At 41.4% G+C, this 26,373-nt stretch overlaps 1 protein-coding gene across 1 annotated transcript in view; it reads right to left on the bottom strand.

Annotated features, from left to right (window-relative positions):
* LOC126176784 (uncharacterized) overlaps nucleotides 1-21,203 on the bottom strand; it is a 40,588-nt gene extending 19,385 nt beyond the window's left edge. The window contains exon 1 of the mRNA XM_049923955.1: nucleotides 21,130-21,203. Coding sequence (XP_049779912.1) covers nucleotides 21,130-21,153 — 24 coding nt within the window. The 5' untranslated portion in view covers nucleotides 21,154-21,203. The remainder of the gene's footprint in view (nucleotides 1-21,129) is intronic.
* Nucleotides 21,204-26,373: the final 5,170 nt, after the last annotated feature.

Raw genomic sequence — 26,373 nt, 5'->3', positions numbered from 1 at the left:
CCAGACTGTAGCGCCTAGAACCGCTCGGCCACCCCTGTTGGCCGAAGGCTGAAAGACTTGGGGTCAACAAAGTGGGTTTTGCTCCTAATGTGATGATGAAAACCAATACAGTATTTCAATACACATATTTTTTGATACGTTCATGCAGTATCAAGCTACATACCAAGTAAACAGTGGAATAGAACTACGCAAGTTAAGGTACTTAGTCTCACAAAGTGTAAAGTTCATTTTCTTGGATTTATAGTCATCACAAGTTACTGAATTGAGTTTTTTGTAATTGTACTTCAATCTGACCTTCTGTGTGTGATTACATGGGAATAATCCAATTCATCTGTTTGCAAGTACTCCGATACTGTACTGCTATATTTTTATTAGAAGTATTTTTTAATCCACTGTTGTCAAAAGCTTTGATAGATGAAGAAATATGCCTGTAGTGGATTGTTTTATATCTAATAGATCTCACATCATATTAATGCAGTAATATGAAGTTGTTTTTGTAGATCTGTTCTTTCTAAACCTGTTTTAATATATACTCAGTATACTTTATTGGTCAATGAAGCCCATAAGTTTTTTTATGCACAACCTTTTCATATACTTTAGAGGAGCAGGATAAAGTTGTGGTAAGCCCATAGTTTTTGATGTCTTTAATATCAACTTTATTGGAAATAGGAATTACTTTTCAGATTTTCAGTGACTCTTGGAAGGTACCTTCCTGGAAAGGACAGTCACAGAAGTGATTGTGGTTCAGCAATAGTCTAGGCACAATTTTTGATTATTGTTACTGGAATTACATCAATGCCAAATGAACAGGAATTTTTTAAACCTCTGACTGGTTTTACATCTTTAGTGACTGTAATAATGGAGACTGAATGTGTGCATGCGTGAGTTTATCATTTCATTCTTGTGTTTAGTGTAAATTACATTGTTTTCCCCTCTTCCCCTTTTTATAAAATTCAACATTGCTTTTACTTTGTTGTTGGATTTGTCAATGTTCTCATCATAGGGCATCCTTTTATTTGAGTCTTATCACTATTCTCAGAATATATGAGTAGTTTGAATAGCATTTAAGTGGTTTAAGGATGTCATCAATTTGTTTAAATTACTGTATCAATCTGCAAGTCAAATGTCAGCTGTCAGTCAGACTTAGGTCATTTAAAGCTTTCAAGAGATAAGAGAGAGGAAATCACTTAAAAAATTGAATGTAAATTCTTTTTGATGATGTCCTCAATTCTGTGAGGGACTCTATTACAAATAATGAACTGTAATATTGTCACTTGTGTCAAGAAAAGGTCCTTACTATGCATCATGGACTGTGACCTCAAGATTGAAGCAGTGAGACATACAAATGACTGCACTAGAGTGGAAATATGGGTGCAATATATACTAGAAGTGGATTCTATAGAGAAAATCTACAAAGCTCAGGAGTCAAACTCACAAATGTATCCACAGTTGCCATGTGACAATTTCGTGGTAATACTAATGGGTGAGGCCCAGATAAAAATGTTGCCATTACTAACGTGTGCGGTTACAAACTTATACTTCCAAAGAATGCACCGAGACCTAAGTAACTTCTCGGTTAAGATGTTACTTTCCTTCTCCCTAGTGGAGATAGCCCAGCTGTGTATTAATAGGAAAGGAAATTTCTTTATGAAAAAGGTAGTTCCACACTGAAATTCTGTGTCAGTTCTATGCTAATTGCATGTCGCACTCCGAGAAGTGGCCTCCGAATTTTCATACTACGTATAGCAAAACACATATACTTAAATGGAATGTTCATTGATAAGGCAAAATATTATGACCACTGCCCACCGTGATGTTGGATGCTGCTTGGTGGCATTGCAGGCACATGACATGGTAACAAAAGTATGTAAGCAGAGCAGACACAGATAGGGGATCGCCCTAGCAAAGATATGGGCTGCAAATGGGTAAATCCTTTGAGATAAGTGACTTTGACAAAGGGCAGATTATTATATGCAAAGCTTGTGAATGAATATCTTGAAAATGGTTAAGCTGGTTGAATTTTCATGTGCTACTGTCATGAGTATCTAGGAAATGGGTGGAAGGACAGCGAAACAACCAGTAGGTACTAAATGGTAGGATGTTCATGACTCTTCACATAACATGGGGTTTGGAGGCTTGTGTGCTCTGTAAAGTAGGACAGATCGTGATCTGTGGCATCTCTGCTGAAAGAGCACAATGTTGGTGCATGCACATGTGTTTTCTAGCACACCGTTCATCGTGCATTGTTGAACATGGAGCTCTGAAGCAGATCACCCCTACTTGTTCACATGTTGACCCAACGACATAGTCAATTACAATTGCAGTGGGCATGGGACCATAGGGATTCGACCACTGATCAATGAATAAATGTCAGCTCTTTGAGTGAATCACATTTTTGCTACACTGGGTCAATGGTTGTCTCCACAAACGCCATCACTGAGGTGAACTGTGGCTCAAAATGTGAACCACGCAACTGATGCAGGCTAGTGGGAGCACTATTATGCTGTTGGAGACATTCTGCTGTGCTTGCATGGGACCTGTGATGGCAACTGAAGACATGCTGCCAGCTGCAAACCAGCTGCACCCCTTCATGCTTGGTGTCTACCCTGACAGCGATGTCATGTTTCACCAGTATAATTGTTCATGTCTCAGAGCCAGAACAGTGCTACAGTGGTTTGAGGAGCATTATAGTGTACTCATGTTGATGTCTCAGTGGCCAAATTCACCTGATCTAAATCCTACAGAACCCATCTGGGTCACTAATGGGTGCTGTCACTGCATACACAAGTCAGTGGTCCATTATTTATATGAATTACATGATCTGTGCATAGACATCTAATGACACATATCTCCATAAACCTACCAACAAACTGCCAGATCACTGATATACAGAATCAGAGATGTTTGATTCCAAAGACTCACAAACAAGCTGTTAAGCAGGTGGTCATATGTTTCAGCTCATTCACACACTGTTACTGTACTGATGACACAAACTGCATGATTAATTAATATATATTAAATTATAGCATAATAACATCAATGCTTTCAGTTATAGGGTGGCATCACTGACTGTCTTTATAATTTATTTTTAGAGATGTGGTACCAGTATGTGAAAATGATGTAAGGAAGCCATGACCACTGACATAAGTGATGTAATGCTGCACACATAGTCTTCACACGCATGGTGAAACAAATTTCAACTGGCATGTAAATAGCATCATGTTGCTCTTGTAGTAGTAGTAGCAGTAGTAGTAATAGCAGTTGTAGCAGAAGCAGCAACAGGAGTAGTGATATTAGCAGTGGATCAAATTATTCATATTATCAGCTATCACTCAAAGATTAATATCATTGCATAATATATGTATCAATTAGGCTAATCAGTGGAACACATGGATCTATCTATGGACATGGCAGTAACTGGGTGTGGGTCAAGTACAGGGTGACACATATTGAACTATATGAAATAAAATCATCATAACTTCTGAACGGTTTGCATTAGGATGTTTAAACTGCACAGATGGCCATGGGACACAATGGGAATTAGTACATGCATGTGCACACCCCTTGTTGTTGGCCATTTGCACATGAAAATGTCACGGTACAGTATGCCTGAGTATATAGTGCTTGTGAAGGCCTACTATGGAGCAACAACAGCCCAACTGTGACTCAAAGGAAGTTTGTGACCGAGTTCAAGCTGAAGACATCTGGTCATAGTGTGCTAACAATCAAGAATTTGATTCACAAGTTTGAGATAATGGGCAGTGTTCATGAGGGCAGTGGTGGCAATGTTGGTCTTTACCAAAAAGGGTGAAAATGCCTGAAAACATTGAGAAGACACGTGCTTTGCTTGAATCCAGCCCCAGGACATCGATCAGACAAGCTGCACAACAGGTGGAAATCAACCAGGAGACACTGCGACATTGTTGTTGAAGATCTCCATCACTTCCCATACAAAATTCAAACCCTCAGCCATTAAGCACCAGGGCCATGGAACAGTGGTTGTGTTTCACCAACAATATTGTAAACAGAATTGGACTTTGGTGTGAATATGGTTTGGTTTAGCGATGAAACACACTTTTATTTGGATGGGTTTGTCAATACGCAAAATTGGCATGTTTGGGGGTCTGAGGATCCACGTTTCATGATCAAAAAGTCTCTTCAGCCTCAATAGGTGACTGTGTGGTGTGCCATATCTAGCTGCAGAATAATGTGTGTGATATTCCTTGATGGTACGGTGACTACTGAATGTACAGGTGAAGGTTTTGGAAGATAATTTCATACCCATTATCCAAAGTGACCCTGATTTCAACAAGATGTGGTTCATGCAAGATGGAGATCGACCCCATCGAAGCAGGAGAGTGTTTGATGTCCTGGAGGAGCACCTTGGGGGCTGCATTTTGGCTCTAGGGTACTCACTGGGGTGCCACTGGCACGGGGTTCAATTGACCACTATATTCTCCAGACCTGAACAGATGTGACTCCTTTTTGTGGTGCTGTATTAAAGACAAGGTGTACAGCAATAGCCCCAAAACCATTGCTGAGCTGAAAACAGTCATTCAGGAGCTCATCGGCAGCATCAATGTTCTGACACTTCAGCAGGTCATGCAGAATTTTGCTATTTGTCTGCACCACATCATTGCCAAGGACGGCAGGCATATCGAACATTTCATAACCTAAATCTGAATATCTGTAGTGACATTTACATGCTGAATGAAGTGTGCAAGCTGTAGTTTGCAACTAATTTATATTTTTTTCATATAGTTCAATAATTGTCACCCTGAATGTAGCTGATTTTGAAAATATAATGAGCTCATTAGTGCACGAATCCTCTTGATGTACACCTGATGAAATTCTGTTGGGGGAAAAGTCTAAAACGTTGGTGGGGGGGGGGGGGGGGGGAGGATAAATTTTGAGTTCACACTTAGTACACAATGTGACTTGGGTTTTACAAATATGGGTGAGTAACTCAGTAGAGGCTGGAGTTAGACAACAAAATGAAAAGCTTAATCTTCAACAGTCATGAAGGTGCTCAGAGCAGCAAAAGCAGTACTCAGCTGCATGGAGCTGCTAAGGTAGGCTATCAGCCTGTCGCCACAGGCAGCACATCACCTGGCAGCATGTGACACCTAGTGAAGTGATGGGACTCAAGGTACAAGTGACAGCCTGGGCTAACATCTGCACAGAAGGATTCCTCTAGATGGCCCATGAATAGGTTAGCATAGAATGATCCATATCAAACCTACTAACCACCAGCAATACCTCCACTTTGACAGCTGCCACCCATTCCATACCAAGAAGTCCCTTCCATAACACCTAGCCACCCACGGTCATTACATCTGCTGTGATGAGCAGTCCCTCTCTAAATATACCGACGGTCTCACTGAAGCCTTCACTGACCGTAATTATCCTCACATCCTGTACAAAAACAAATCTCTCATGCCTTATCTTTCCTGTCTCCTACCACCTCTCAAAGTCCCACAGTCTGGTCAGAGAGGAGCATTCCCCTCGTAACTCAGTACCATCCAGGACTGGAGCAACTGAATTACATTCTCCGTCAGGTTTTTTATTACCTCTCGTCATTCCCTGAAATGAGAAATGTCCTACCCACTATCCTTTCCACCCCTCCTACCATGGTATTCCACCATCCACCAAACCTACACAATATACTCGTCCATTCTTACACAACCCCTGCTCCCAATCCTTTACCTCATGGCTCATACCCCTGTAATAGACCTAGATGGAAGACCTGACCCACACATCCTCCTACCACCACCTACTCCAGTCTGATCACTAACACCACCTATCTCATCAAAGGCAAGGCTACACACAATGTAACAATTTAGAATAGAATAACATTCAATTTAATGACGCCAGAGCTGACCACTGTTGAATGTGGTGTTCACTTGTGAGATGGATTATTATAAAGACAACTTTCATATTTCTCATTTCAAAAAGGGGAAACTAATTCAAATAGCTGCTTGTTATGGAGTAAATGTTTGAAACTTCAAATAACTGTATGAATAAGACTAGATCTTAAACAATGGAAACTCAACATTAACAGTATTAGGGAAAAATCAAACAATAGAAAGTCCAGGATGGAATGTAACTGCATCAATACAGAAAAGTTTCCTTATCCCTAGTCAGAACCCAGTCCCACGTACTGTTCCTGTGTTGTTGCTTGGCTAGTGGAATCCCCCCCAAATGGCCTTACCATCGAATTAACCATCCTCAGCTGCCACCCCTCCTTCCACAATGACCTCCGTCTGTTCAGGTTCTGCCAATACTTAGCCCTCACCAACATAGTCCTGCAAAACCATATCAACCAAGCCCAAACCTCCTTGCAGTACCTTCTCTCCCTCTGCAGAATTCTCCTGCTATGCAATCCAAATGCCTGGAACCCCTAACACACATTGAAACTCTTGCCCTCTATGAACTAGAGCAACATGCACAATGCCACCTCAAAAAGCTCTCCACCCAGCTCACTTCCTACTCCACCTTGGAGTACCACTGTCCACCATCTCTGCAACAACCTCCAAACCTACTCCCTGTCCCCTCATAGCTGACAAACCTTTCTCACTGACCTACTAAATTTACTCCACCTTCCAAAACTCCCACCACCACACAGAATCCAGAACCTAAACAGACCCTAAACACTGTCATGAACCTTTCCTACAGAAGCCTTAGCCCCACAGAAACATCAGACTTTTCCAAAGGCCTTACCTTTTGCTCCACCCCCAAATTCAACCATGACTTGTTAAAGACCTTCTCTCCTTCTCCTGGTTGCTACAGTGGAAAGACTTTTTCACCACCAACCCACCAACCAGACTCAACCAAAGATCAATGTTGAACCCTGCCTAACTGAGCTCACTCATGAATCCAACTGTGATCCGCTGCCACTGCCACCAAATCCCTGAACATGCAAACTAACCTTACATCTACAAAAAGATTCACATTCCACCATCTAAAAACTGATCGTGCCTTATAATCATACCTGCAGACATAGGCTCCACCACTGTTGTCTTGAACCACAAGGATTACCTGGCAGAAGGACTCCACCAGCTGTTAGATACATCCACCCACAAATGTCACAGTGGCCCCATTCCAGAAATCCAGCAGGATCTCGAGTCACTCCCCAGATCCTAGGCCCATCCCAGAACATCTACCCGGAGTCCACCTCTCTGCTCACTCCTACCACTCCCCACACTCCTACCTTCTACATGCCTCCTAAAGTCCGTAAACCCAACTATCCAGGATGCTCCCCATTGTGGCCGGTTACTGTGCCCCTACTGAGAGAATCTCTGCTCTAGTAGATCAACACCTTCAACCTATTACCCAGAACCTACTCTCCTGTATATAAGATACCAACCATTTCCTCCACTGACTCTCCACAGTTCCTGTCCCTTTACTAAACAGTGCCCTGCTCATCACTATTGATGCCACCTGCCTTTAATCAACATCCATGATGGCCATGGTCTTATTGCTATTGAACACTACCTTTCCCAGTGCCCGACAGATTCCAAACAGACAAGCTCCTTCCTAATAGCCATGATTAACTATATCCTCACCCACAATTACTTATACTTTGAAGGCATTATCTACAAACAAATCCCAGGTATGGCTATGGGGACCCACATGGCACCATCCTATGCCAACCTATTCATGGGCCATCTAGAGGAATCCTTCCTATACATCCAGAATCCTGAACCACTCACCTGGTTCAGATTCATTAATGACATCTTTGAAATCTGGATTGAGGGTGAGGACACCCTATCCACATTCCTCCAGAACCTCAACAACTTTTCCCCCATTTGCTTCACCTGGTCCTACTCAACCCAACAAGCCACCTTCCTAGATGTTGACCACCACCTGAAAAATGGCTCTCAGTAGCTCCGTCCATATCAAACCTAGTAAACACCAGAATTACCTCCACTTTGACAACTGTCACATATTCCATACCAAGAAGTCCCCTCCATACAGCCTAGCCACCCGTGATCATTGCTTTTGCAGTGACAAGCAGTCCCTCTCAAAATATACTGAGGGGCTCACTGGAACCTTCACCAGACCTTAATTATCCTCCCAAGCTTGTGACTTATCTTTTCAGTCTCCCAGCACATCCCAAAGCGCCACCATCCAGTCTCAGACCATTCCCCTTGTAACTCAGTACCACCCAGGACTGGAGCAACTGAATTACATTCTCTGCCAGGGTTTCAACTACCTCTCGTCATGTCCTGAAATGAGAAATGTCCTGTCCAGTATCCTTCCCCCCCCCCCGTGTGTGAAGCTAGTCCTGTGATCTACAAGTTAAGCTGCAACCACTGTGCTGCATTCTATGAGGGCATGACAACCAGCAAGCTGTCTGTCCACATGAATGGGCATCAACAAACTGTGGCCAAGAAACAAGTGGACCACCCAGTTGCTAAGCACACTGCCAAATATGAAATCATTCATTTCAATGACTGCTTCACATCCTGTGTCATATGGATCCTTCCCACCAACATCAGCTTTTCCAAAATGCATAGGTGGGACCTTTCCCTGCAATATATTCTACGTTCCCGTAACCCTCCTTGCCTCGACCTTTGTTAGTCATTGTCCTCACCTATCTAGCTCCATGTTCCCATTCCAGCACTATACAGCCCTCATTCCACCATCACACTCAGCATTTTTACTTCTCTCCTTTCCCATTATCCCCCCCCCCCCCCCCCCCTCCCAAAAAAAAATCTCTCTCCTGCCCTCCGCCTAACCTCCCAACGGCACATAGCTGCCCTACCCTCTCTCCATCTCGACTCTAGGCACTCCCCAGCAGCACTGCACTGTCCGCCACACCTATCCTACTATCCCTCCCCCTCCATGCCCCAGCCTCCTTCTTACCACTGCCCACTTGCCACTTCCATCATGCACTGGTGCTGCTGCTTGCAGTGTGGCTACAGTTGTCTGAGACTGCAATTATGTGTGTGTGAGTTGTGTTTTGAGTGTGTGTGTGTGTGTGTGTGTGTGTGTGTGTGTGTGTGTGTGTGTGTGTGTGTGTTTTGTCTGCTTTGGAGAAGGCCTTCTGGCCCAAAGCTTAAGTGTTTAATAGCATTTTTGTCGTGCCTACCTTTGACTCGGCATTCCTGTTATATGATGAGTAGCAATCTATCATTATCACAATATTTTTGAAAAAGGTAGATTACTGCTCACCATAAAATGACCATTGAGTTGCAGAAAGGCACAAAAAAAACCATTGTTACACATTATAGCTTTTAGCCAAAGCCTTCTTCAGCAAAGAAAACACACACACTTTCACATAAGAAAGCACATTTCACTGACACATGGCCACTACCACCACCAGCTCCAACTGGAACACAACTGTCACGTGATCAGCAGTCTGAAGTGGGCTGGGGAATGGGGATGGATAGCAGAATATGGGTGGGGGAGAGTAGAACACTGTCTGGTGGGTCATGCACGGACTAGAGACTGCCAGGCACAGCTTTGGGAGGTGGGCTGTGGAGAAAAAATGGGGAGTGGAAAAGGAGAGAAGCAGGGAAGGAAAGGACAAGTGGATACATTGCCAGAGTGAGGCACACAAAGAGGGTTGGGGAATGTGAAAAGGAAGGAGGGACAAATAGGGGCAAACTGTTACTGGACGATGTGGGAAAGTGGGTTACCATAGGTTGAGGCTGGAATAATTTTGGGAGCGGAGAATGTGTTGTAAGGATAACTCCCATTTGCACAGTTCAGAAAAGCTGGTGGTGGAGGATAGCATTCAGATGGTCTGGGTTGTGAAACAACCATTCAAATAAACCACATTATGTTCAGCTGTGTGTTGTGCAACAGGGTGGCCTACTTTGCTCTCGGTCACAGTTCAGTGGTGGCATTCATTCTGGTGGGCAATTGGCTGGTAGCCATACCAATATAAAAGGCTGTGGAATGGTTGCAGCAGAGCTGGTATACAACAGGGCTGTATTCACAGGTGGCCTGACCTTTGATGGAGTACAAAAAGCCTGTGACAGGACTGGAATAGGAAGTGCTGGGTGGGCGGATAGGGCAGGTCTTGTACCTGGGATCCTTGTGGCAAGGGGGTTGGGATTGGGAGTAACACAGGGATGGAATAGGGTGTTGTGGAGGTTGGGTGGGTGATGGGACACCACTTTAGGAGGGGTGGAAATGATCTCGAGTACTATATTCCTCATTTCAGGGAATAATGATAGATAATCAAAGTCCTAGTGATTGGTGTGGTTAAGTTGTTCCAGTCTGGGTTGGTATTGGGTGACAAAGGGGGCACTCTTTTGTAGCTGGCTCTTGAGGGTGGTTGGAGGGTTTGGGGTGTGTAGGGAAATGGCCCTGGAAATCTGTTTGCATACAAGATCTGTTTGACAGTGCCTTTCTGTGAAGGCCTTGGTGAGACCTTCAGCATGCTGGGAAACAGAGTTCTTGTTACTGTACATATGCCATCCCCATGTGGCATGGCTGTGTGGGAGGAATTTTTTGGTATTGAAGGGATGGGTAGTTGATGTGGACAGAGGTGTGGATGGAGCCATCAGAGAGGAGGAAGCCAACATCTTGGAAGGAGGGCAGGAAAACCATGTGAAGCAGATGGGAGAGAAGGTGTTGAGGTTGTGAAAGAATGAGGGTAGGGTGTCTTGGCCATGAGTCCAGATCATGATGATACCATCAATGAAACTGAACCAAACCAGTGATTTGGGGTTTTAGGAGGCAGGTTTTCCCTAGATGGCCCATAAACAGGTTGGCATAGGAGGGTCCCATGCAGTTGCCCATGGCAGTGCCAAGAATTTGTTTGTATTGTTGAGTGGTACTTAAGTAAATAAATTAGTGAAATCAAAGTGAAGTAGAAATTAGAATATAAATGAAAAACTTGGTTTACTTTAGAGAGTTACATACTGGCATTCAGCGGGCAGAACAGCAGAACAGAAGAGACAATGACCATGAAGTCAGCAAGTTCCACATAAGCGGGCGCTGTCGATTCAACCGTCAGGGCATCGCCCGACTGGCTCACGTGTTTCTCAGTTATCACATGTGAGCAAAGGCCCTTGCCTACATCCCAAGAGCCAATGACCAATGTTAAGAAGATTCTTCGAGAAGCTTTTCAACGTGACAGAAGAGGCAATGGCCATGAAGTCGTTCACCTCCAGTGAACTGAAGTGAATAAATACACGAGACGCGGTGGGCCCGACAGAGGAAGACGAGACGAAGACGGAGACGAGAGACGGAGACGAGAGACGAAGAAGACGAAGAAGTGAAGAAGCGCAGCAGTTGTTTTCAGTCAGTTTTGGTGCTGAAGACCGTCATGCAAGAGGAGACTGCATCATGCACAGACGCACCAAGTCTGCCGCTGTAATGGAATAGCAAGCAGCAGCCTCGGCACCAGAAGACAGAAGTTAAAAGGTATTTGAAGTCTGATTTTTACGTACCCGGGTGACTCGTGAGGACAGGAAGGAGACGGCCTCACATCAGCAGTCACCTGTGAGCTGGGATGAAGACCTGACAGCCAAAGACTGGCAAGCGGGAGTCCGTGGTTCAAGTCCGGGACACTGGCCTTCCCCCGCCGCAATGCTCCGCTGGCTGACGCACATCACACGCGGCCGCTTAGAGAAGAGAAACACTGAGACTCCACATCCAAGGTATCACCATCCGATGCACGACTTTGCTCGCAATAATTAAACGGGCCACCTCGTGCTGCGCGTCTCCAGTCAGCTGCGCGAGACGGTGACACGAGATACACACCGCTACGCGTAATCAGACGCCGCCGCCGCTGCCGCAGCAGAAGGCTATGCAAACGACACGGCTGCCGCTCTCCGAACCAGAACATCCAGTAAGATACAGTTGTATTAAACTTTCAATAAAAGTTATCTTATGTAAAAATGCTGTTTCACTCTACCTCATACCCGAGCCAAGGAAGAACCCACCCCTGCCCACATGTTGGTAAGAGAGAAAAGTTAATTTATTTGATATTTCCACCCTGACAGAATGCTTTAGAATGCTCATCCTGACAACTGACAGCATCAAAAGAGAAAACCCAGTTACATTTAGTGATAGAAGTGTTACATTTAGTGTCACAACTGTTACATTTGGTATCAGCGAAAAACCCTTGGCTCAATATGAGGTGTGAATGACAGTCGCTAAAGGTCCACAGTTAGTATTGTTTAATGTGTGAAAGGATAGAGGTTTGCATAGCAGTCGTAATATTTTCTTTATTTAGAAGTGTATTTTCTCTCATGATTTTAAGAGTTTGTCGAAAATATTTAAACATCTTTTGCATTCAGTGTAGTAAGATTGTGTAACTAACAGTTTGTAAAATGATGACACGAAATCGTACAAAGTCAGAGTCAGCACCACAAGCAGTTTCTACTGATGAAGCTATTCAGAGCTTAGTTAATCAAATAGCACAGCTTAAAAATGATAATAATGCATTATTTAAACAGTTGTGTGAGGTTAGGCAAACCAGTTCAATCCCTCCCACCCTATATTCCTCAGCAGCAGCCTTGGTAACTCCTTTTTCAGGTAAACCTGGCGAAGACATAACAGCCTTTTTTGATGATTTAGTAGCAGCTGCAAAGTTAGGATCATGGTCAGATGAACAGCTCTTGCAAATGACAAAGTTAAGATTGCTAGGAGAGACAAAAGCACACGTATTATACCATGAAGAATTACGGAATGCTACAACATTTGAGGAATTGAAGAAAGGATTACTTAAACGTTTTCAAAAACAGAACAGCTGTAGATTTTATAGGGAACAGTTAAACACTATCAGTCAGAGGCAAAACGAGTCGTTAGAAAGCTTTGTAGATAGGATTAGAAAAGTTAATATTAACACGTATCAGTTGACAACTAGTGATGAAGCAAATAAATTTATTTTACAAGAGGCAGAAAATAGAGCTCTGGATACATTTTTACGTGGGTTGCCTCCTGAAACGTCCCGTCGTGTCAGGGCAGAGTTTCCTAAAATTTAGCGGAAGCTGTATCTGTGGTGACGGCTTTTGAAGAAATTGACATTGCCACCAGATACAAGGAGAAGCGAAATGTATTTTCTGCAGGAGTACGATGTTTTAGGTGCGATTGACAGGGACATATAGCAAAAAATTGCAGACAACGTAAATGCATTAATTGTCAAAGATTAGGTCACACATTCAAGGAATGCAGGTCTAAGAAAGTTTTTGGAAATAGAAATCAGTTAAACTCAAACGGGAATGTCGGAGCCGCCGCCAGGCATTCCCAATAAAATTTCATGCCATTAAGGCGAATGTGAAGGTGGAATGCTGGTTATCTGCTACCATACAGGATAAAGAGGCAAGGATACTGGTGGATACAGGCACAAACGTATCAATGGTGAGTAATGAATGCATTGGAGAAAAGAAATATGACCCTCCCAGGTATAGATTGAGTGTAGTAGGAGGAGGTACAGTGAATTCATTAGGATGTACATAATTGATTTTCTATATTCACGGTGTACAATTTCAAGAAGATGTAGAAATGGTAACAAAGGTAACTGATGGGTACGACGTGATCCTAGGGTTGGATTTCCTGAATAAACATCACGCTAAAATCGACCTCAGACAGCAAATTGTAGAACTTAGCGGAATAGTGTTTCAGCTAGGTGACACCGCTGCAAACGGCCCGCTGCCGCAAGATTTCCCTAACCGGAAGGTGAAATCAACTACACTGCGTGCAACATCCTTGAAGGTTGATTCGCGGGATCAGATACCATCTGGCTCAGGAAAACTTCTCTGGATGACCGTTGACCCCGAGGTACCTACAGATACAGTGTGTCTAATAGAGCCATTAGAGGAAAATGAGGAATTAGACGTATCACATTGTTTTGTACATAGGAGTGTTGTACGGGTTCAAGACATTGAGGGAGAAAGAAAAGTACCGGTACATATTGACAATTTCGGAGTGGAGGACAAAGAGTTGCATAAGGGAATATTAGTAGCTACAGTCAGTACTTTTGAAGAAGAAGATTTCATTTGGTCAGATATTGCTGATGGTCAGAAACCAGACATCTATAAAACCGCATTACGCCAGAAGATTGAGCATTTGAAAGGAAATGATAGAGACATGATAGAAGCAGTTTTAGTTGAGTTCCAAGATTTATTTAATGCAGAAGGTCCACTACCAGCAACAGATATCACACAGCATAGGATCCCAACAGGAAATAGCCCCCCAGTTTATAGGAAGCCTTATAGAGTTCTGCATCACTTACAGCCAGTACTGGATGAATTTTTAGAACAGCATATAAAAGATGGAATTATAGAATATTCTGATTTGCCTTATAATTCAAATATCGTAATTATTCCAAAGAAGTCTCCCAACGGTACGAAACGATATAGATTTTGTTGTGACTACAGACACCTTAACAAACAAACTATCTCAGATGTTTATCCTCTTCCAAACATTACAGATATCATTGACAGTTTGGGTAACAGTAAACACTTTTCAACAATCGATTTACATAGCGGATATCATCAATTGGAAGTTGCACCTGAAAATAGGCATAAAACAGCATTTTCTACCCCTGGAGGCCACTGGCAATTTAAAAGAATGCCTTTCAGTTTGAAAAATGCACCAGCAACTTTTCAAAGACTACTCGATGGAGTATTGCGAGGATTCAAAACTTAGCAATGTTGTGTATATCTAGACGATATCATTGTATTCTCCAAAGACATTAATGAACATGCTGTGTGTCTGCGTAATGTTTTTCAGAGACTTAGAACAGCTAAATTAACATTAAATATGGAAAAATGTAGTTTTGCGTTGACAGAGGTTACATACCTAGGGCATGTCATTAGTGAAAAAGGAATTAGAACAAATCCTCGATTAATTTCGGCAGTTAAGGACTTCCCAACACCACAACGCGTTAAGGAAGTACAAAGTTTCATTGGTCTCGCATCGTATTACCGAAAATATGTTCAAAATTTTGCTGAAATTGCCCGACCCTTAACCCAATTATTGAAAAAGGGTGCAAAATTTCATTGGTCTGAAGATTGTGAATCTGCATTTCAAATCCTTAAAGATAAGTTAACACACAGTCCAGTATTAGCCTACCCAGATTATAATAAAGAATTTATTTTATCCTGTGACGCAAGTGGTTATTCAGTAGGAGTTGTTTTGAGTCAGAATATTAATGGCGCGGAACACCCCATAGCCTACGCTTCGAGACAACTAACAACAGCAGAAATAAATTATTCCACAACGGAGAAAGAATTGTTAAGTGTTATTTATGGTATCAAATACTTTAAATGCTACTTGTATGGTAGGAAATTCAAGGTCATTACAGACCACGCAGCTTTAAAATGGTTGCTTGGGTTAAAGGATCCATCTAGTTGTCTCACGCGTTGGGCCCTAGGTCTTTCCGAAATGGATTTCGAAGTTATCCATAAACCAGGCAAAAAACACATGAATGCAGATTGCCTAAGTCGGAAAATAGCACTTTTGGAAGCAACAGGCCGAGATACTGAGGACTGGAGAAAGGCACAAGATGAGGATACAGAATGCAAAAAATACACAACTCAAAAAAAATTTTGCTTTGAAGATGGTGTATTATGCCGTAAAACAAAACTTGGACTGCGAATTGTTGTTCCCCAACACCTTAGACATGAAATAATGGCAGAGGCCCACAATCATATCCTTGCAGGACACGGTGGACAATGGACAACCAAAAGACGTGTAGCAGAGCAATTTTGATGGCAAACCAGAAAGCAGGATGTTGCGCAGTACGTTCGTAATTGCATTGCGTGCGCACAACGAGCTGAACTTTCTCGTTCAAAAATACCCTTACAGAGGCTCCCCGAGGCTTCATGTCCATTTCAAATCTGTGGAGTGGATCTCTATGGGTCATTTCATAAAACTCCTGCTGGTAATAAATATGTTCTTACGATTATAGATCACTTTTCATGCTATCTAGCTATGGTGAGTCTCCCAGATCAGCAAGCAAATACAGTTGCCCAAGCTTTAGTTAACAACTGGATACTTAAATTTGGCATACCTGAAGCTATTATCACAGATCAGGGATCTAATTTTATGTCTGAACTAATGAAACAGCTATGCCACTTACTAAAAATACGCAAATCACGCACAACTCCGTTACACCCTCAGTGCAACGGACGCACAGAAAGAGTTCATCGGACAATTGGCAATATGCTTAGTTATTATATTAACGAACAAAATTCTAATTGGGATACATATTTACCAATAATCGTGTCGGTATACAACGCCAAAACGCATGAAGCAACTGGCATGTCACCTTATGAAGTAGTCTATGGGAGAAAAATGCCGTCCCCTTTTGATGTAATTAAGCAGAAAAACGGAAAAGCCGGAGAAACAGTAAGAGATTTCAGTCGAATGATGAAAGATGTATGGAAAAAGGTTCAAAAATCTAATACAAAAGCTTTGGAACGACAGGAAAGGTTAGGTAATACCCAAGCTAAATATCCAAATTACAAAATCGGACAGTGGGTGATGCTGCAACTCCATATGTTGCGAAAGGAAAAACGAAGAAATTTGTAACAAACTACAGAGGTCCTTATCAAACTATTGAGATCACGTCACCAGTCAATGTTAAATTGCAACTGCCCACCCGAACTACTATTGTCCATGCAAGTCGGTTAAAACCTTTTAAGGGCGCTCCAGATGTAATTCCTTCAACAATAGTGTCTGCTTTTCCGAAGGGTGGAGGAAGTTCCCGAAAAGGAAAAAGAGTGGCCACGCCAGCACAACATACAGACGTGGCACCATACAATCTTCGACCAAGAGTGCGAATGTCCTAGTGGAATCTCAGTAGACTGTGGATAGTGTACATATGTAAATAATTAATAAATGATAATGGTTTATTTTTTAAGAAAAAAAAGTTGAATGTAGAAACAGGTAGATCTTGTAGTTAACAATGTATTCCTTCTTTTCTTTGTTTTTGTTTTTACTGGGTTGGTAGGCCCATAACCATGTTGTTTGCTTTTTTCAGAAAACGCCATGCAAAGCATTTCCTACACAAAACCTATCCTACCTCAATGACTCCCTTGACAGTTCCCTTCTGAAGTCATTCGATATGTTCGATAAACTCGCAGCAAGGCTAAATTGATGCCAATGTTATGATGCAACATGTCTTAAAATTAAAAGGTGAACACAAAACTAAAATTATAATGCTAGGAACGGGTATATCTGGAACCTTTGTGTTGGTGTTTCTGCTTTGTACAGTTTTCTTTTATTTAAGACAAAAAAATAAGCCAAATAATAATATACCACTTCATCAAATCCCTGTTAACTGGATACCACACTCTTAACTGGTGTACTTCAATGGTTACTTTTCGGCATTAGTGTATTAATTTTGTTTATTGCACTTCAGTCTTTACTAAACAGTCTTATGTTAAAGTAAACAATACTGTAGAATAGATATTCTTGCATTAATACAGGGTAGATTAAACAGGTGTTGCTATGTAATTTTCTAAGTGAAAAATCTATTTTTGTTTATTCATTGTCATCAAGATTTGTTACACTTATTACAACGATTTATGTGTGAACTACGTGATTCATGAGCGTACAGTGCTTTTGTAAAGTGATAAAGTATTTTCAACATACTTAATGTGAAGCATGTGTAATCTTCTAAGTCGAGAGTTTTCATTGCTTGTGTTAGTGCTTTTGCCGTGTGAAGAGTGGAGGAATGTTGAGTGGTAAATTCGAGGGCGAATTTCTCCGAAGGGTGGAGGAAAGTTGAGTGGTACTTAAGTAAATAAATTAGTGAAATCAAAGTGAAGTAGAAATTAGAATATAAATGAAAAACTTGGTTTAGTTTAGAGAGTTACATACTGGCATTCAGCGAGCAGAACAGAAGAGACAATGACCGTGAAGTCAGCAAGTTCCACATAAGCGGGCGCTGTCGATTCAGCCGTCAGGGCATCGCCCGACCGGCTCACGTGTTTCTCAGTTGTCGCATGTGAGCAAAGGCCCTCACCTACATCCCAAGAGCCAATGACCGACGTTAAGAAGATTCTTCGAGAAGCTTTTCAACATGACAGAAGAGGCAATGACCGGCTCACGTGTTTCTCAGTTGTCACATGTGAGCAAAGGCCCTCGCCACATCCCAAGAGCCAATGACCAACGTTAAGAAGATTCTTCGAGAAGCTTTTCAACGTGACAGAAGAGGCAATGGCCGTGAAGTCGTTCACCTCCAGTGAACTGAAGTGAATAAATACGCGAGACGCGGGGGGCCCGACACAGGAAGACGAGATGAAGATGGAGACGAGAGACAGAGACGAGAGACGAAGAAGTGAAGAAGCGTATCAGTCAGTTTCGGTGCTGAAGACCATCATGCAGGAGGAGACTGCATCATGCACAGACGCACCAAGTCCGCTGCTGTAATGGAATAGCAAGCAGCAGCCTCGGCGCCAGAAGACAGAAGTTAAAAGGTATTTGAAGTCTGATTTTTACGTACCCGGGTGACTTGTGAGGACGGGAAGGAGACGGCCTCACATCAGCAGTCACCTGTGAGCTGGGATGAAGACCTGACAGCCAAAGACTGGCAAGTGGGAGTCCATGGTTTGAGTCCGGGACACTGGCCTTCCCCCGCCGCACCGCTCCGCTGGCTGACGCACAATACACGCGGCCGCTTAGAGAAGAGAAACACTGGGACTCCACATCCTAGGTATCACCATTCGATGCATGACTTCGCTCACAATAATTAAACGGGCCACCTTGCACTGCGTGTCTCCAGTCAGCTGCGCGAGACGGCAACACGAGATACACACCGCTACGCGTAATCAGACGCCGCCGCCGCCGCCGCCACCGCTGCCACAGCAGAGGGCTATGCAAACGACACGGCTGCTGCTCTCCGAACCAGAACATCCAGTAAGATACAGTTGTACGAAACTTTCAATAAAAGTTATCTTATGTAAAAATGCTGTTTCACTCTACCTCATACCCGAGCCAAGGAAGAACCCACCCTGCCCACATGTTGTTAAGAGAGAAAAGTTAATTTATTTAATATTTTCACCCTGACAGAATGCTTTAGAATGCTCATCCTGACAATTGACAGCATCAAAAGAGAAAACCCAGTTACATTTAGTGACAGAAGTGTTACATTTATTACCTAAACTGTTACAGTATATCTTCCCTTCTGAGGAGAAGAAGTTATGTGCTAGGATATATGGGTGGGTTTAGTGACTGGAGGACATTGGAAAAGGTAGTGTTCAGTTGTGGCAAGACCATGAACATGAGGGATGTTGCTGTTCAGGGAAGTGGCATTGACAGTGACCAGTAGGGAACCAGGAGGAAAAGGGGTGGAAATGGTGGAGAGTCAATGAAGAAAATGGCTGGTATCTCTGATGTGGGAAGCTGGATTATAGACAATCTGTTGGAAGTGTTCGTCAATGAAGGCCAAAATCGTTTCAATGCGGGAACAATAACCAGCTATAATGGTAGTTGAGTTTGCCTGAATTTTGGGGAGTATATGGAAGTTGGGTGTGCAGGTGTCATAGAGATGTAGAGGGAAATGGATTCATGGAAGAGGTTCAGCGATGAGCCTCAGACTTTAATAAGGGACTGAAGATTTTGTTGGACTCTAGGATAGAATCACAAGGCAGAGTTTATAGGTGGACGAGTCGAACAACTGGCAGAGGCCTGCTGCCAAGTAGTCTCTGTGACTCACCATACAGTGATGAAGCCTTTGTCTGCAGGGAGAATAATTAGGTCAGGATCTGTTTCTGAACTGTGTATGGCTGTCATTTACTCTCCTGAAAGGTTGGGGTTCATAGTAAGGGACCTGGGGTGCTTATTTGAGTGAATGTTTGTGTGCTTTATTTACTGGAGAAGGCTTTTGCTGAAGCTGTAGTGTTTAACAGTATTTTTGTTGTGCTTGTTTGCAATTCAATCTTTATGGTGAGTAGCAGTCTATGCTTTTCTTTATATTGTTGAGGCTAGAACTTCATAGGAGCATACCAGTTGTCTTACCCAACCTAAAAAATCTATCATCAGTTATGTCTAAATTTAGTTTGTTGGAGACAAGTTGTTTACACACTACATTTTCTTAGGTAAATAAAGGTTATGACCTGATTTTAAGGTGCCCCCCCTCCCCCCCTGCCTTTTTGTTAAAATTATCACTGCCCTTCTAAACAGTTAGCAAACTTAATACTAGAAAGAGAAGAGGAAAATTAGAAGTTGACTCTACACATGTTACACATCCACAGTAAGAAAGACACCATGAGACATAAAGCAACAGAAAAAATATGGGTGACTGTTAGGCAGTGACAACAATAAGGCTGTATGTGTGGGCAAAACTGAACTGTGAAGGGAACAGGTAATATGAAATATGAAGAAACTACACAATTTGACATAGAATAAGTGACAGAAAAAAGATTTACAGTGCTTCTGTGTACATTATCAGTTTATTAATTCTGTAGATCTCAGAGTGAAGGAGAACCTCCAGGAATATTGAATATATCAAGAAATATTTTCACAAAGTTGAACTCTTTTAGAATTGCATTAATAATTACTGATAAACTGCTGTAGGTGTTGTGTTCACTCAGGTTATACTTGACACAGGAAAATATCTAGAATGCTGCTACTTCTGCTTCTTCCTCAGTTACATTCTATGGACATTTTTCACCTCATATTGTTAGCTAAATATCTACATGAGTACATTTACATTTCTATTAGAACAGCATTTATCTATGAGTTAATGAAACAATGACATGTAAACAATAATAACTGCTACTTGTCATGCAGTTAATAGAAATCTCCAATCCATTGTAGAAAGCACAGATAATCATGTACTAATTTCAATTTCTTTTGAATTTGTATGATATATCAAATTTCTTGGCGGATGTCAGAGACTTGCTGAAGTTCTTTGTGTCATGTTCATTTTTTTAAGTATGCTTTATTTACTATACCTGTATTCCCACACTAGATGGGTCATTAAAGCAGCAGGAAGTGAAACAGTACAAACCACCATATTAATCTTTAAGTGATTTGGAGTTTTATGCAAATTAAGTGATTAAACCTGTTTTAGTTAGAGGTGTTAACAGGGACACAATGTATTTATTGCATTAACAAGATACTCTTTTCATTACATGTGTGAAACTACTGAGTTACAGGGGAATGAAAGAGTGTAAATGACTTTCAAATAAGCTAATACTTGATAGTAATTACCAAAGAAACAACTGTCCAAAGCATATTGGAAAACAAGCTGGCCCTATTTCACACTACAGCTGCACACAAAACATCTGATAGACTACTGAGTGAATAAATAGCCCCTCTCATACCTTTTTGCAAATTGAGGACACACACACACACAGACACACACAGACACACACACACACACACACACACACACACACACACACACACACACACACACACACACACACACACACACTCATACATATAGATAAGAAGTGTTTAATCAGGAAATCCAGTTACATAATGTGATGAATATATGATGAACATAAATATTTCATGATGCCCTAGAATAAGGAAATATACAGCTGTGAGTGCAAAATAAGATTGCACGACAAGGCATTATCTATAAGCAATACTATCAGCAAATTATTTCCATCATTTGAGGACAGCAAGAATTGTCAGTGTAGGCAAAGAATGAAAATATATAATTCTTCTTGATCATTATTCTAAAGGAGGATAAAACAGGTGTCACAACTTTCAGAAATATGTTTCTAATTATTAATTCTTGTCTGTAATACAACCTGTAAGATTTAATGTCCATTCTGTTTTCATTGAAACTTATTTTACAAAAAGTGTAGCATATGTGTTATTTCTTTTTTATATTAGAAGCATTATTTTTCCTTTGTAGATCATATCACTTTCAGTATAAATGTAAGTGCAAATAATGTATGAAAAACTAACTTTATAAAACTTCAAATTTATATTTCAAAAATGTTTATCCTTTCAACATAAAGCTAAGCAAAGGTAATTAATTTGTATGAAATCAATCAAGGACAGAACCTCGTAATATTGACAGTTCCTTATAGTGAGAGGGTTATATCACTGGTAATAAACAGTTTGTGTGGTTACATTGGCCAACAACAAAACTGCAGTAAGTCTGATACCGAATGAAATAAAAATGCCATGTAATCCTGATTCAGGTTGATGACAGAAAATTAATAGAAATAACAGGGAAAATATGTTTTCAAACCAGCTCAATTAAACTTCTTATTCCATCTTCAGTATTTTATTGAGATTTTGTAACTAGTATACTTTTAGACAACTGAATTTGAAGGTACAAAGGGAGAAGCATGATAAACATTTGAGATCAAAATATTGAAGAATAGGAAAAATAGGACTTCAGTTATTTATAATTACTGTCATCAGACAAGATTTGAAACCATGCTAGATAAATAATACAAAAAAATAGTAATGTCTGATATAAAAAGTCAGGCACAATAACACATATGATCTGGAGTGTTATTATTTACTTGCCTTTATTTATTCAAGGATCATCTCACAATGATATAGGCTTTGTCAAGGTAAGACAGTGTCAATCAATATATAAAACACAGCATATATAACATGCTTTAAGAGGATTGGACTGGTAACCTATGGGTACAGAGCAGGTGTTCAGCCTTAGTGATCCATGAAAACCATGGAAAACTCAAGTCAGGATGGCTGGACAGAGCAGCTTCACTCTTCTGAATATGTCAGTGTGTTGATAGCTGCACTACCTCATCTGGTAATTCTCTACTGTAAATGTTCCTTCATTTACAAACAAATTGTTTCATATAACTTACTAAATGAAACATAGTTTCCTTCCTCACTGCCTGTAAAACATAATTCCACTTTCCATAGTGGCTCACACTCGGACACTCACCAATGACTCCTGGGGTAAGAAGATGCTGCTGTGCTCTTCTCTTGATTCTCAATGCCACATTCAACTGCCCGCTCAAAAAACTATGCCAATAGACATTTCTGCCATGCAATATGCATCTTGACATATGATCCTTGTGAAAGCAACAGGAAACAATTGTGACACAAATGATATCCATTACATTAACAGTCTGTGAGTTAAACGAAAACAGACAGATGTCATCAAATGTAAACTAAAACAAATTCTTCCCAATAGTAGTAATGCCTAAAGATTTCAAATTAAAGTATACAGTTCCAGAGATCTTTTCCAGACTCAAACATCTATGATGCACATATGCAGACTAAAGTGACGAATGAAAATTTGTACAAAGCCTAGAATTTGGACCTGGACCTCTCACCCAGTTTGCAGATGCACTAATCACTATGCCATTCTGGTACAGTGGCTTTGCACAACCAAACAGAGCAGCCTAGCACACCTACCTCCACAGTCCAAATTCCCATTAAACCCTCAGCCCACTTGGTATTTCTGTTCAGGTTTATGGGAAATATCTAGTGGGCTGAGGTGTGAATGGCAATTTGGATTGAGGAGGGAGGCATGCTAAGATAGTCCATGCAGTTGTGCAAAGCCACAGTGCCAGGGGGGAGTAGTGGTTAGTGCATACGCCTAATTAGCAGTAGACCCAGGTTTGATCTCTTGCATTGGTGCAAATTTTCACTTATTGCTTCGCTCTGAATATATACAGCCTAAAGATTTACTACAAAACAAAGGTGTATTGTATGAACTCAGACTGATGTGACTTCCACCGTGAAGGGATATTTGTTCCAAGAATCCACTAGAGACTTAACAAACATCACTAAATATAAGAGCCCATATGATTACTTTTATTGCAAGAGGGCTAAGAAAAGAACTTAACTTACTGTAGGCTGCAATGTACAAAATGCTGAAATTCACAAAAAGTAATGGATAAAGGTTGATGATCATCAATTAAGTAACTATATCTACATCTAAATCTACACTCTGAAAACCATTGTGAAGTTCATGACAGAGTGTATTTCCCACTGTAATAATATTTGGGTTTCTTTCCATCCCATTACATGTGAAGCATGGGAAAAACAATTGCTTTTACACCTCTGTAAGCAATATAATCAGTCTAATCTTTTCCTCATGAAAACCTACAGGACCAATTAAATGGCACTGTGGAGTATTCCTAAATTCCTCAGTCAAAGCTTGTTCTTGAAACTTAGTAAGAAAGCTTACATGCATCCACACAGACAAAGGTCAATGACCGGGTAGGCTTTAACTATATAAGAAGATAGTAACTGTTCTCGAAAGAACAGATACCATTGATGACCATGTAGTGTCTCTAGAATAAATGGTAATTAATTGAAACCCTCAGCTGTCAACACGTGTTGTTGATATACCTTGATGGGGACAGCTGAAAATGTGTGCCCCGACTGGGACTCGAACCCTGGATCTCCTGCTTACATGTCAGATGCTCTATCCATCTGAGCCACTGAGGACACAGATGAATAGCATGACTGCAGGGACTTATCCCTTGCATGTCTCCTGTGAGACCCACATTCCCAACTGTGCACAATCTACATACCTAATGTTCCTAATAGATATTTTGCCCATCCATGCGCACAGGTTGCCTGAACTCTTACGGGAACCGTCACCTTAGTGTGTGCCGGTAATGAGTGGATGGGCAAAATATCAATTAGGAACATTACATATGTAGGTTGTGGACAGCTGGGAATGTGGGTCTCATGGGAGGTGCGCAAGGGATAAGTCCCTGCAGTCGCACTAGTGATCTGCGTCCTTGGTGGCTCAGATGGATAGAGCATCTACCATGTAAGCAGGACATCCAGGGTTCGAGTCCCAGTCGGGGCACACATTGTCAGCTGTCCCCATTGAGGTACATCAACAACACCTGTCGGCAGCTTAGGATTTCAGTTAATTAGCATTTATTCTAGAGAAGCTGCAGTCATCAATAGCATCTGTTCTTTCAAGAACAGTTACTATCTTCTTATATAGTTAAAGCCTACCCGGCCATTGACCTTTGTCTGTGCAAATGCGTATAAGCTTTCTTAATAAGTTTCAAGAACAAGCTTTGACTGAGGAATCCAGGAATACTCTACAGTGCCGTATAATTGGTACTGTAGGTTTTCATGAGGAAAAGATTAGACTAATTATATTGCATAGAGATGTGTAAAAGCAATTGTTTTTCCCATGCTTCACAGAAAACAAGTATCCCTCTCTTTGGTGGACCTATATAGGTCAACTGAAGGACAGGACATTAATGCCAGTGGGTGGGGTGGGGGGGTTGGGGGGGGGGGGGGGGGGGGAACATACGTAACACTGTGATCAATTGCCTCAGTTGACATACACACAAATTTTACTTATGTCAGTTTTTTCGCCTTCACTTGTACTAGAATCGACTGAACAATAGGATACTAGTACTAGCAAAGGCAAAGAAGTGACAAACATAAGATTTTATGTGAGTGCCTGCTTTCTCAGCGAATTTCATATATGAAGTCTTCACTGGTTGTCAGCCGAGTAGCGTCATCATTGTCTCATAGCGTTTCGATGGAATGCATCTCCATTATCTACATGTAAAGTGTCGGTATATCATCAGTCATGGGCTGATATCTCACAGCGCCATAATGAACACATCAGGCATGTACACTTGGGTCAGACCAATAAATCTGCTGTGGCAGAACATAGTATCGATGAGAAGCACACCTTAAATTTTGAGGACACAAAGAAAATATGAAGTACAAATGGATTTTGGAACTCAGTAACCAAAGAGTAAATAGAAATACGGTTACACAACAACCTGATCAACTGTGACAGTGGCTACCATCTCAGCACAGCCTGGGAGCCTGCAATCAGGAAAATCAGCCGGCTGACAACCCATGAAGACTTCATACATAAAAACCATATGATTTGTATCCTGTACTTCAGTTGACCTATGTAGACTAGTACTAGTGAAGATGAAGAAAAAACACTAACGTAAAATCTGTGTCCTTTACTTCAGCTGAACTATATAGGTCAACTGAAGAACAGGATACAGCCTTCAGAGGTCATGTGAGGTACAGAATGCCAGTTTTACATACGTCATTTGTTTTGCTTTCACTAGTGCTAGTACTAGTATCATATTCTTCAGTTGATCTACATAGTACATGATAGGAATCAATTGCATGGGTAACAGCAGCTGGAACAACTTACTATCAGGTGAAGGTATAATTAAAAACATGTACACAAATGATTTAAAATTACCACAAGCGACAAAAAGTGTACACAATATCTGTCTATTCATAACACATTCATTTATTTCTATTTACGTTTATGATGCCTTGTCACAGAAGACAACAGATTAATTATCTATGGCTCAAAAATAAACAGATTAATAACTTTGATTAAAATATGACGTCATTAATCAAAGCTGATGAGTTGTATCCCATTCTTCAGTTGACCCTTAAAAGCAAGAACACAATAAGAAATCACAACCAGAAGGTAAGGATCAACTGCAATCAATCTGGCTTCTCCAGAATGAGATTTTCACTCTGCAGCAG

Source organism: Schistocerca cancellata, chromosome 3 (assembly GCF_023864275.1).
Source record: "Schistocerca cancellata isolate TAMUIC-IGC-003103 chromosome 3, iqSchCanc2.1, whole genome shotgun sequence".
Classification (NCBI taxonomy): domain Eukaryota; kingdom Metazoa; phylum Arthropoda; class Insecta; order Orthoptera; family Acrididae; genus Schistocerca; species Schistocerca cancellata.
This window is presented reverse-complemented; position numbering and strand designations above follow the sequence as displayed.